We start from the raw sequence: 12632 nt of genomic DNA on the forward strand, positions 1-12632 counted from the left end.
ATCGCCACCAAAATTCAAACTTGATCAATGTTTATGGTAATGAGCAGTGTGTATAAGATTCATAGCATTTGGTTAAGACAAACTAAAGTTAGAGTTCAGAAACTAAAATTTCCAGAAACTTTCCTATTTGTAAAGTAGCATAAAACGCTAGAATGGTAAAAGTGACGCAACTAAAATTCAAACCTGACTGGTGAATTGTGGTTATAAGCATTGCGTATAAGTTTCATACAATTTGGTTCAGGCAAACTAAAGTAAGAGAACAGAAACGAATTTTGGGATGTACGGAGGTACATGTACGTACAAGTAAGGGAAGGACGTACATACTTACAGCAGAACAAGGATAAAACTCAATACGGTGGGAGCATAACAACAGCAGTATGACCACAGGAATAAAAAAGTTATATACACTAGATTCATAGAGGTGCTTATAACCTGTAACACATTTTAGTTGCTGTTGTGAAATTAAGCATTGTCTTATGAGTAAATAACATTTGAGAATTTTGTTTGAAGCCATTTGATTTGATATATTACGGTAATCATTGCCTCTGTGTTTGGATGACAAAGCAATTGAAATCTATTTATACAGGGCATGGTATGCCTTAAAACTTTTCCAGATGCACAAGTTTGTATGTAATCTATCTAAAGTTTGAGGTGAAAATGCAGCCATTTGAGCCAAAAGGCACACATCATTAATCATTTCTACAGAACTTGTCTTGATACCCTGAGCTAAAATATTCGAAGAAGTAGATGCTGACTCGGTTGCTTTTAATACGGATGCTATATGATACGAATTTACAATAATACACCAGTGGTACGATGTAAATTATTGGAAGAAGACTGAAGAAGAACTGGCGTTTGGTCAATGTTTTTCTGCTGTCAGTTTGATCCACTTGAGCATGCTGAACGAGTAAAGTTCCTTATATCCACATTGGAATGTGAAACAATAAGTATTTAAATAACGGAATTAAGTTTTCAAATGATTTTTGGCATCAAAATCTTCCGATCGATGTTTAGATAAAAACAATGTATTTTTCAATTTATTTTTTTTTATCAAATCCGGTATTTACCTTTACTCGTCCTTGGCGTGAGACGTTAGACATATAATTTTATTTTAATTATCGAGTATTTTATATTCTTTCACCTATGTTTTGTTTATATCACTTATCACTTTTCAATTATCCGACGGCTTGGTCAAAATGTCAACTTGTTCTTGCATTTTAATCAGTCATTCCCGATTCTTTCGATACTCTCGGGATTTTACCACGTTTACGTACGTACATATAGTAAACAGGTAAAAGTAGAGCGGGAAAATGTTCATTCATGAAATATTCATGAATGAATGAAAATGCAATCTCGCGTAGATTTCTTGTGATTTTCTCTTCAGCGCATGGCAGATCCGCGAAGTAGTGTTTGTGATACTCATTTTTAAAATGAAGTTAAATTCATCTGAATCGTCGGTGAACATTCATTTCTTTTTTAGTCAAGCTGTAATCTTTTCAGTCAAAACAGTAGTAACTTAAAATTTTAAAAGAATCTTCCAAGTATCAGAACTCAGACACTAGTACTACACTATCTCGGAGCAGAATATATTGCGATAATCTGTCAACCGGAAGTTTGGGGCCGACGCCTAAGAAAAGTAGCAATAGCAAGCTATAGCAAACTTTCCAAAAATGAACTAAGCTGTTAGCTTTCTCTTTTAAATTGTTTTACATGTCATTTGTCATTTCAGGGCCTTTTAAAGCTGACTATGTGGTATGGGCATTGCTCAATATTGGAGGCCATACCGTGACCTACAGATGTTTATTTTTATGCCATTTGGTCTCCTGTGAAGACTTGCCTCATTGGCAATCACACCACATCATTTTTTTATATTAGCCAACAAACAGACGCGAGACAGCTCATAAATAACTTTAAAATTAAAATTCAAAATTTTAATATTGAAGAATAAATATAATCTATAATAGCATAACAATATCACAATGTGGCTTAACAAAACCTCTAAGAATGGATTCATAAATAATGTAGATGCTTGTTTACTGATTATTTTTTTCTTCTTCTAAGAAACATTAATCTTATAAATATAGTTTAATTTTTTACCAAATTTCATCTTTCCTTTTTTCTGTCACAATTTCTAATGGTCGCTAAATGTACGTAAAATAGTTATTTTTTTTCGTAATCTGTTATTTTGCTGATCAATTCACTGGAAATTCCAGGTACGAAATTAAATTAAGTTCATATAATAGAATAGTTGATACAGGATTATTATATGTTGTGACTTCCAGTATCAACTTGACACTTTGAAATAAAAGATTCTGGTTTTCTGGTCCTAAATTACCATAATCATGTCGAGAAAAGTCTGGACCATTGACTTGAATGTAAGTTTTAACTATTACAGTATTTTTGGTTACTTTGTGTAGTCTGATTTATTGAACTGGTAAAATAGTATCTGATTTGTGTCTAAACTATGGTCTAGTATGAATTTCCGAACTATTCTTAATATTTTTCTGAAAGTTAAAAAAATCATTTAAATTAATTTTTAAGTTTTTACAGTTTAAGACTATGCATGAAACCCCCATGCATAAAAGTAGTCGTTTATAACACCCTCTTTATAAAGATACAACCATATTCTCATTAACACAAAAATTCTCTATACAACTGTTTATATTGGCAGACACAACATGTGACAATATCTTTACAATTTCATATGTTTTCTGTGAAGTGTTCTCCATCTATTTCTCAAATCTTCACTTGTTCTCTCTTTAGAAAAAGTAGAGGATCCTAAAATAGTTTTCCAATTATATCCATGTTGCTTTACACCACGTAATAATCTACGATCTTCACACATTGAAAATGGTTTTCCTCTCCCTGGTTTTGGAGTAGATCTTATTATACCTGACTTTTTCTGTAAAGACATGAACAAAGTACTGATTTTTTAAAATAATGTTTGTTTTTAATGCATCAATAAAATTAATGTTTTTCTATCATTCTTAAGATTTATACAAGTGGGTGTAGATAGTGGGTCATTAATTTCTGTTTTTTCCCCATTAAGGTGGTACCTAACACTACAGGGAGATAACTCTGTAAAATCAGCTAAACGTTTTAATTACGTTGTGTTGTTAAAGGAATATTAAGCTTCTCAATGATCAAAATTAGTGTTTGTCAAATTGCTATATAACCAGTGTAATTTTTCTGATAAAACGGTTGGTTCAAATTTTTGGAAATTTTTATATTTTTGTCATAGGGTCAATGTAAATCATTTGTCAAAATTTTATGAAAATTAAACGAGCCAAACAAATTTCAGTGAATGTGTTGGGTACCACCTTAAGCTTTTCTTCTCTATTCTATTTTTTTTGGCCCACTATTCTCTATTGTTTATGTTTCACTACCCTACCATTATCTAGTGTGTATGTTTCTCTATTTTTTTTCTATTATTCTCTATAAAGGAATTTCCTTGCCAACTCTCTGTCTTTTTTTCATAACCCCTCAAAATTAGTTCCAAGATCAACAGATATTAATGAAATGTTAAAGAACATTATCAGAGAATGTGAGTGAAGGAATATATATAATCTTCATTCAACATGCTAAAGGGAGATAATAGAATTTGAACCTCATAAAATTTGAATGGTACCATCTTTAGTCAGAGAGCAGAAACTTAAAAATTTGCAATATTCTAAGTTATAATGAGGCTTAAAAATATGAAAAACTAAAGATAGAGTGTGGAAATGAAAAACTAGTTGGATAAAAAGACGGTCATGGCTATCACTTCATTTAAATAGATCAAACAAACTGTAGTGAGATTACAGAAATATTCATACCTGCCAACTTTTGAAAATGGCCATGGGGGTTTTTGTGCGCGGCACCATTTTTGAGGGTAGAATTTTTCGCGGCATTTTTTCGTGTGATGATTTGGCTCCTAAAAGTGTCTGACATACTTCTTTTTTGGGGGTGATAGTTGAAGATGCTATTATAACCTATCTTTTTTTAAATTGTTTGATTGTTGTATTCTTTTTGTTGAGATAAACACCAGTAAGATGACTTTATGATTGTCTGATACATTGTCAAGAAATAAAAAAAAAAGTAATAATTTTAATAATTTTAAAATAACAAAAAAAACAACAATATATGAGGGTCTGCAATGGGGGGGGGGGGGGGGGGGGGGGGGGTCTGTTGTTCTGTAAACATTTAATTTTCACCCCTTTTTTCTCTAATCGTCAAAAAATTAACCTCTTTTTTCTCTAATCTTCGAAAAATTTAACCCTCATTTCTCCAATTTTCATTTTTTTTGCCCGTTATTCCCTTATCTTAATTTTTTAAGGGCATTATATTCTTTAATCATTTAACCCCATCCAAACCCTCATATATTATATAGATCAATATCACAAGCAGTACTAGAATGTTTGGAGACATCATTAAGGCCACCGTGGTCAACTTTAAAGTCTCTGTTGCAAACTTTACAAAAGGCATGTGACAATCCTAACGTTGATTTAGACAACCAGCCCCTGTACTTGACATCATTCTCCCATTTCTCTAAGTATTTGCACGAAGCAACACGCTTTTTTTTCTTAGGCGGTGACAGAACTATTTTGCAAGTGATAACTCGCCCATCATGATTCCAATTTTTATAAATTTAACACCCAAGCAAAAAAAAAACAACTCAAAATTTCGATTCTTTGATTGTTTACTATGCCGACATTAATCAACTGGTGAATGCGTGACCACTAAATTTTGATTGGATGAAATTTGTCAGACACGATTTGTCTCCCTTGGGAAAACTTTCTAAAGTTCAAAATCGGGAACAAAAATATTTTTCGTGTAAATTTTACTAAAATCGTGTTTTTTGGCTATTTTCACGATCACGATCGTGTAATCGGGACAGAGGGTCAAAATCGTGTAGTACACGCCTAAATGGTGAAAGTTGGCAGGTATGAATATTTATTTTGATAACTTTTCAAGTTATAAAGGGGCATAACTCTAGAACAAAGTATAGGGCTCACAGACCAAATGCAAACTATGTTTCAAAATTTAGTACATAGCATTGTGTACAAGTTTCATAAAATTTTGGGAAAAAAACCTTAAGTTTGTGGAAACAAAAATGAGATGGACTAAAGGATGGTCAAGGGTAACGCTTAGTGCAGCCTAAAGCGAGCGCATTAAAACAGTAAATTAAAACTTTCTGAAGTTGGTAATATAAATCTTTAAAAAAAAATATTCAAGCAAAATTTGAACCCTATAAATAATTTTTATGAACAATAATTTATTTATTGCTTTGTTTTGAAGTATAAATTGTTTTTGAAATATAAAATTAAAAATATTTGTTGCTCAACTCTTTTTACTTGGAATATTATTGCTTCTCTGAAGTGATTTGCTCATTTTGACAAAGCAAGATGAAGATAACCCTATATTATAGTTAAGCTACCTATAGTAACCAACAGTAATCTTACCTCAATTCCTCTGTATTTGTCCTTTAAGTCAACCTGAGTTCTAGATTCATGAAATTCAAAATTCTGAAGAATCAATGCCCAACTCTTCCCAAAACTGTTAACTCCATTCACTAAATTTCGAATCTCCTCTTCAGTGAAAGAAACTCTTCTACGTCTCTTTCCATTAAAAACCTGTCTTATTTGACTTGGAATAGTCAGATCATCCCTCATTCTCTCAGGAGGGGTAAGCTGGAAGTGTTAAATTTAAACATGTTAGTAATATACCTTCTAATTTATATCATGGACTGTTATCGAAAATTGTTTGGGTTCTTTGGAGTTACATAAACTTAAATTTCTGTGTGGAAATGTATGCGACTGTCATACAAGTAAGAGGTTAAGCTACAATGTTTACCAGGTTTAAGGTACTATTTTCAACACGGCCTGTAACAAGTGAGTAATATGACAGTTGTTATCCATTTGTTTGGTATGTTTGATCTATCGATTTTGCCATTTGATGACATTATGTTTTGAATTTTCCTCAGAGTTCAGTATTTTTGTCATTTTACTTGATATTCACAAAATTAATGCTACATAATAATTTCAAGGAATTAGCTATCTATTAAACAAACAAAAAAATTTCTCATCTCAGGTATTAGGAACATTAAAGCTTTATAGAATTTAGAAGACTCTAGCCTGCCACTGGATAAGCATGTACTGTCTTGTCTGCACACTCAATTGTCCTGAACATGCATAAAATATTTGCTGCAGGGCAGTCAATCAATCTTCACACTCTGCTACATACTTTGTTGAATTTTCTGACATGTCACACAACTTTTGATATGAATTATATGAAATGTGGGGAAATGAAGCAGCCACAAAACCACAAATGTAACCAAATGTGTAATGTTCATTTCCGCGGAACCAGCACACAATTGTGTTTAGGGCAGCTAAACCTGTTTCATGGGTGTGGGATTTTCTCGCTGTATTTAAGACCTATTCATGTTTTCTGCTCTATTGTTGGATTGTTGTAGCCAATCAAACTCCAGCCTTCCATCTTTATAAAGGTGTTTATCATTGGCATAAAACCAGAGGAACCTGAAAGATCTTTGAAACAGAAAAGTAGTATGGTGCATTGTCAGATACTTGTTGAAACAAAGTATGAACACTTGATATGTATTTCAATCACCGATTCTGACTAAATTTGTAACAGGACTTTCACTAAACTTGTTACACAATCTCAGAAAATTTGGATGTGTCTGATATTGCCTTTATTTATAATACATTAAATTCCAAAATAATTGTGAGGTTTTTATTACTGTGAACAATTAATCACACATTTTTGCACATTCTTCAAAAAAATATATGTACAGCGAATTTGATGCGTTTGTCATACAAGTGAGAGGTTTAGCTAGCTATAAAACCAGGTTCAATCCACCATTTTCTACATTTGGAAATGCCTGTACCAAGTCAGGAATATGACAGTTCTTGTCCATCCGTTTTTGATGCGTTTTGTTATTTGATTTTGCCATGTGATTATGGACTTTCCAAATTGATTTTCCTCTGAGTTTAGTATTTTTGTGATTTTACTTTTTATATATACATACCTCTCCATCATTAGAATCACTACTGAAGTCATAAACTTCCAGTCCTCTCTTCTGGTTCCCTGTCATTGGTAATACTGGTTTCCTCTTCACTTTGCTAGAGGTGTTGGGAGGTAAACTTTTGATGTACTGTCTCTCAAGCTGTCTGATACCTCGATGACTTGGACAAGTAAAAGAACTGGTTTCTAAAACTATGTTGAATGTTCGACTGTTCAGTTTTACACCAATACACCCTAAAAATGATAAAATTAAACATATCAATTTAAGTCCATTAACATGCAATACTGTTCCTGGTTGTATCCCTCATTTTGTTCTTCATTCTTTTAAAGAGAGTTCAAAACCAATTTGGTCTTTTACTCTATTTTTCGACTAAATACAAATTAAAAAGTGATTGTTTGTGAAACTGCAAAAATTGAAGAACAGACAACCCTAAATATATATACTAGAAACCTAGCCACTATTATTTTTTTTTACAGAAAGCGTATGCACACACACAAATTGTTTATCATTAATCAGATTGCAATAAATATATCTTTTATTCTGTCTGGATATATAGCACATACATAGAGCGTCGTGAGAGCAATTCCATTAAAATTTATAATTTCCCTCCCCACACTGATACCATTTTTAATAGCATCTTGTGTGAAAAAAAAGAATGCATAAAACATGTATTATAACTACCCGGACAACTCCTCTCAGGTGAATTTGTAGGTGAACTGGAAGAAATACTGGTATCTGTGTATGATGATCCTGAAATAAAAAAAACAAAAGTGGAAACTTTAACATGTTTTAAACTTCATAAAGTTAAGAAAATATCAAGAATAGCTGAAGATAATTTACATTTCCAAGGGGTATGACTCCTATAAGAAAAGTTGTTTAGCACTTATTTTCAATCTTTTCACTATCAATGTTTTTTTTATTTATAAAAGTCTGGCAAAAATTCTACGAGTGAGAGTGCAAACAAATGCCAGATATTTGATTGTGTTTGGACAAGCAAATGAACTTTTAATATAAATAAATCTCATGGCTGAATGTATTGGAAATTTGCTGAACAAAAGTACAAAAAATATATACATTATTCAATTTGAAACATTCAAGCTTTGTTGTCAAGGAGACAAAAATTTATGACAAGAACCAAAGAATAAGGGGTGAAAGCAAATATCAGTAAGCTTTGGGTTAGTATAATGTGTGAGCTAGCATACTAAAGTTCTAACAATGAGTATCTTTGTCTTGTAAAAAGCAGAGTTTTTTTTAAATATTGAAGGCCATATAATTGCATATATATATATATATATATATATGATTGTTTACATCACATCATTTGAACATTGATGGAGATATTAAGCAGTCATCAACCAACCAATATAATGTTACTTATAACTTTCTCTATATACTCATTACTGTGGATTCACCAATTTTCATGGATTAAAGAAAACTTGCATTTTCTTGGGTATTTGAATTCGTGGTTTTTCAAAAGTCTGCATAAATTCCTATAGAAAGTATGTAATTTGTTAAGACATTTGAAATCGTGGTTTCCTGGTTACCACAAAATTGAAGAAATTGGTATCCAACAAATAATAATGAATCCACAATACTGTATATATACCATGTCTATAAAATATCACTTTACCTGGGGATGAACAAACAGATTGCTGATCTCTGCATGGTTTTATATTCAACACTCTTGTATTTTTGGTGGACAGACTCCCTGGAAAGTAAATATCAAATCAAATTATAATATTAGTATTCAAATTGTAAAATAATTTAAAAAAAAGAAGAATATACCCCCATGTTTCTTGTGTCTTCCCTAAATCATGTTGATGTTGCCTCCTTAAGGTGGCTCGGGACTATTCGACTGCGCATAATTTCACGCATGAATTACAAAAGTATTTGTCGTAAATTTGACATAATTTTTCTAAATATTTTGATTGATTAGAAATGTTAAATCATTGTTGTTATGTGACTTTTTGAATATTTTCGTTATTATCCGTATTTGTTAAAGGGTCAAAATGACATTTCAACCATTTTCACAATTTTCCGGCCAACATTTGGGTTTTAAGGCAAAATAATTTTTTTTCCTTATCGGTGACCTGTTTTTTATTGGCTCATTCTTTGAAGCTATATTCCAGCTTTCCATATTACAGTTTTGGACCAATTGTCATAGAACGTTTTTTTGATAGTCCGATAAAAATATGTCAACACCTCTATTTTCCCTATCATTTCATTGAAAAATGGCCCCTTGTACATACCTGTTTAAAAGTAAAATTTTGAGCTTAAAGTGTCCGTGACCCCCTATTTTTTTTCGATTAATTTGATTCATTTTGTTTAAAGAATAAAATAACCAAAAATACGGCACTTCTGATAGAAACTTCGAATAGGCCCGAGCCACCTTAAGATGTGTTCAAATGCTATGGTCTATTTCTGTTTCATCAACTTCAAAAGTATTTGTTCTGTCATTTTAGTAAATTGTTTTATATAAATTCTTAAAAAAAGGGTGTAGTCATTATTTTTTTTGATTAAATAAGCAATACAACATATATATGAAGTACATGTATATGATTTTGGTCATAAAAACCAATAGCCTGTTTCAAATTGAAAAAAAGTCAATTATCTGTTTTTATGGTTTTGAAGACTCATTCTTAAATATTAGACGTATCAATCTGCTGTTTTATTTATTTCATTACCAAATTTAAAAATAGTATTTTTTCCTGGATAGATGATTTCATGGTTTTACCAAAATCTTAATACAAGTCAAGACTTTAAATTTTTTTTTCCTTGTTGCCCATTTCAATATATGGTTTTGTCCTAAGTCAGGAATCTGATGTACAGTAGTTGTCGGTTGTTTATGTAATTTATACGTGTTTCTCGTTTTCTGTTTTTTTATTTTATATAGATTAGACCGTTGGTTTTCCCGTTTGAATGGTTTTACATAAGTAATTTTGGGGCCCTTTATAGCTTGTTGTTCGGTGTGAGCCAAGGCTCCGTGTTGAAGGCCGTATATTGACCTATAATGGTTTACTTTTTTTAAATTGTTATTTGGATGGAGAGTTGTCTCATTGGCACTCACACCACATCTTCCTATATCTATTTACCTAAAACACAAACTAAACTATCCAACAAATAATAAATAATCCACAATACTGTCAATTTCAACAAAAATTGTCATGCTACTCTCATACTTAAATTTCTTACCAGAACCTGGTGCAATTCTTCTATGAATGGGTGTCAACGGCAGAAAACTGTTCCTACTACCACATGGCTGTACGCTATGTCTTGCTGTTTGAACCAATTCTTTATCAAACACTGAGCCTTCATCCCCAGAACTTAAACAATCTGAATCGGAGTCATATCCATAAGAGGAACGTTTCCAGAACGGTTCTGCTTTCCTTACAGATGTTTTTGTCTTGGGCCTCAATGGTCTACCTACTGGTTTGATGAATTTGTCATCATCAAAAGCATTGCTGTTGTTCTGTTTTCTGACACTAAGAGACAAAGATGCATCATTTCCTAAATCTGTTACTTTTCTTTCCTCTGGGCATGCTGAAGAATCAATGTTTTCAGACCTCTTTAAAGGAGTTTGTCTAAGCCTTGGTGTGGTACCATTCGATTTACTTTTAAACTGAGTTTGACTTTGCCTTGGTGTGGTACCATTCGATTTACTTTTAAACTGAGTTTGACTTTGCCTTGGTGTGGTACCATTTGGTTCAGTATTCTGTAAGGGTAATCTTTCTTCTACTTTTTCAAGCATCTTACTCTTAGATGAATTGCTTCCTTGTTCTCTTTCCAGACTAGTATTATTTTGGTTATGTTCTTGGAAATTGTCTTGTCCTTGACCCTGAGAATTATCACTATGACAACTTTCTCGAATGTTTTTACCATTAGATTCCCTATCTAACAACATTTCGACTTCAACTGCCTTCTCTTTATCTTTTGGTTCTGATTCTATTATCCTTATTTCATATTTCTTTGGTTTTGTAATTGATCTACTTTTCTCTTGTTTTCCTTGAAGGAAAACAGACTCTTGCTCATTTAATTTGTTTTCTGAATGTGAACTTTGACCAAAACTAGCGTCTTTTGTCTTTTGTTTAAAGTCTTTCGTAATGTTTTTATCATCTGGGTTTGTCAAATTGTTATTGATATCAATTTTGATACCTGATTTTTCAATATGTCTTATTGATTCCACCAAGTATAGATGCCCGTCCATATTGGCTGACTGGAGTTCAAGGTCGTTTTCTTTTCTTTGTGTTTTATGTCGTATGTCATCCAATTTACCATCCTTGTCATTTGTAACATTCTGATATGCGATATGTGGATTTTCAAAATATTGCTTCGTTGATTTAGCTTTAGCAGTGTTGTCATGGCAACTGAACTGAGAAATAACACCACTTTTATGATCATAATCAAAAACTTCCTTTAAATTTCTCACGGCACAATTAGCTTCAATGTCGTAAGAGTCGTCTCCTTTCTCATTCATATGTTGATAGCTTTGACCTGTACCAAATGATTGAACATGAGAGTCTGTTGTCTGTTGTCCTCGTCCTATAACAGGAATTGGCAAGTTGTTATCTGAATCTTTTAAGATTAAATTTTTTCCTTGTTTTCTGCCTGAAAAACTTTTATCTGGTATCCTGACTACTGAACTGTTGTCAAGGACTCGGGCAACAAAACTATCATCTAGACTTCTAATTGCAAAATTATCATCAGGACGTTGGCACTGAACTGAATCGTTAAGGTATTGCTGATACTCTCTTTGTTCTAAATTTAAATCAGATTCAATAGTTGGCTTCAAACGTGACAACTCAACTTCGTTATAGTACGCATTTTTAATATTTTCATTTCCATTTCGGGATAACTGATTATTCTCAACAATATGATTCTGATTCTGTCTCAAATTGCTTGCATAATTAGGTGGATAATGGTTTGTCTGACCACCAATATTATCTAAATATATGGCTTTGGAATTAGGTATTGATTTGAAACGACTTAGCAATGTTGGATTATCCACATTATTTGGAGAATGAACCAAATCATGCATTCTGCTGTAACCATCCATGTAAATATTTCCACTACGAAAACTTTTTATTGGTGTAAAATTTTCATTAACAGCCTGGTGACAATTTTGTGGATTAATTTGCAAAGTCTGATACATATTTGATGAAACCATTTCATTCCCCGTACCTTGAATCATATACAGCTTGGACGGTGTTCTCTGAACGAAGCCATTTAGGTGGTTCCCCTGAAGATCTTGATTTTCAGACATAAGATGAATCTTATTCCTTTTAAATTCACTACAGGGAGTTGATGCTCTTGACAAACAATTTACAGACATGCCATATTTATTTGGGGTCTCGATGGAATTCTGAAACTGCAATACTCTCTTGCTTTCTAAATTTTGATGCATAGTTCTTGAGTTATTATTCAAATCATTTACATGATATTCTGAAGAACATGATACGGGAGATGTCACCTGCTGGAACTCGCGGGCACTTTCTTCCTCAAATGATTGGAGTCGATCAGACAATTCATTGATTTTATGGAGAAGCAATAGGCCACTGTTCCTGTTTAAATATAAATAATTACATTAGATGTATGTTTCATTATAATATTTTAT

At 32.3% G+C, this 12632-nt stretch overlaps 1 protein-coding gene across 2 annotated transcripts in view; it reads right to left on the reverse strand.

The window, feature by feature from the left end:
* Positions 1–1916: 1916 nt before the first annotated feature.
* The window catches only part of LOC139502699 (putative leucine-rich repeat-containing protein DDB_G0290503), a 41855-nt gene continuing 31139 nt past the window's right edge, over positions 1917–12632 (reverse strand). For both annotated transcript variants that reach the window (XM_071292247.1, XM_071292246.1), the window contains 6 exons: positions 10214–12579; positions 8652–8729; positions 7703–7771; positions 7025–7254; positions 5442–5669; positions 1917–2902 (listed from right to left, as the gene is read on the reverse strand). In XM_071292247.1, the coding sequence (XP_071148348.1) occupies positions 2693–2902; positions 5442–5669; positions 7025–7254; positions 7703–7771; positions 8652–8729; positions 10214–12579 (3181 nt within the window). In that variant the 3' untranslated portion in view covers positions 1917–2692. The remainder of the gene's footprint in view (positions 2903–5441; positions 5670–7024; positions 7255–7702; positions 7772–8651; positions 8730–10213; positions 12580–12632) is intronic.

The sequence above is a fragment of the Mytilus edulis genome, chromosome 14 (genome assembly GCF_963676685.1).
Source record: "Mytilus edulis chromosome 14, xbMytEdul2.2, whole genome shotgun sequence".
In the NCBI taxonomy this organism is placed as follows: Eukaryota; Metazoa; Mollusca; class Bivalvia; order Mytilida; family Mytilidae; genus Mytilus; species Mytilus edulis.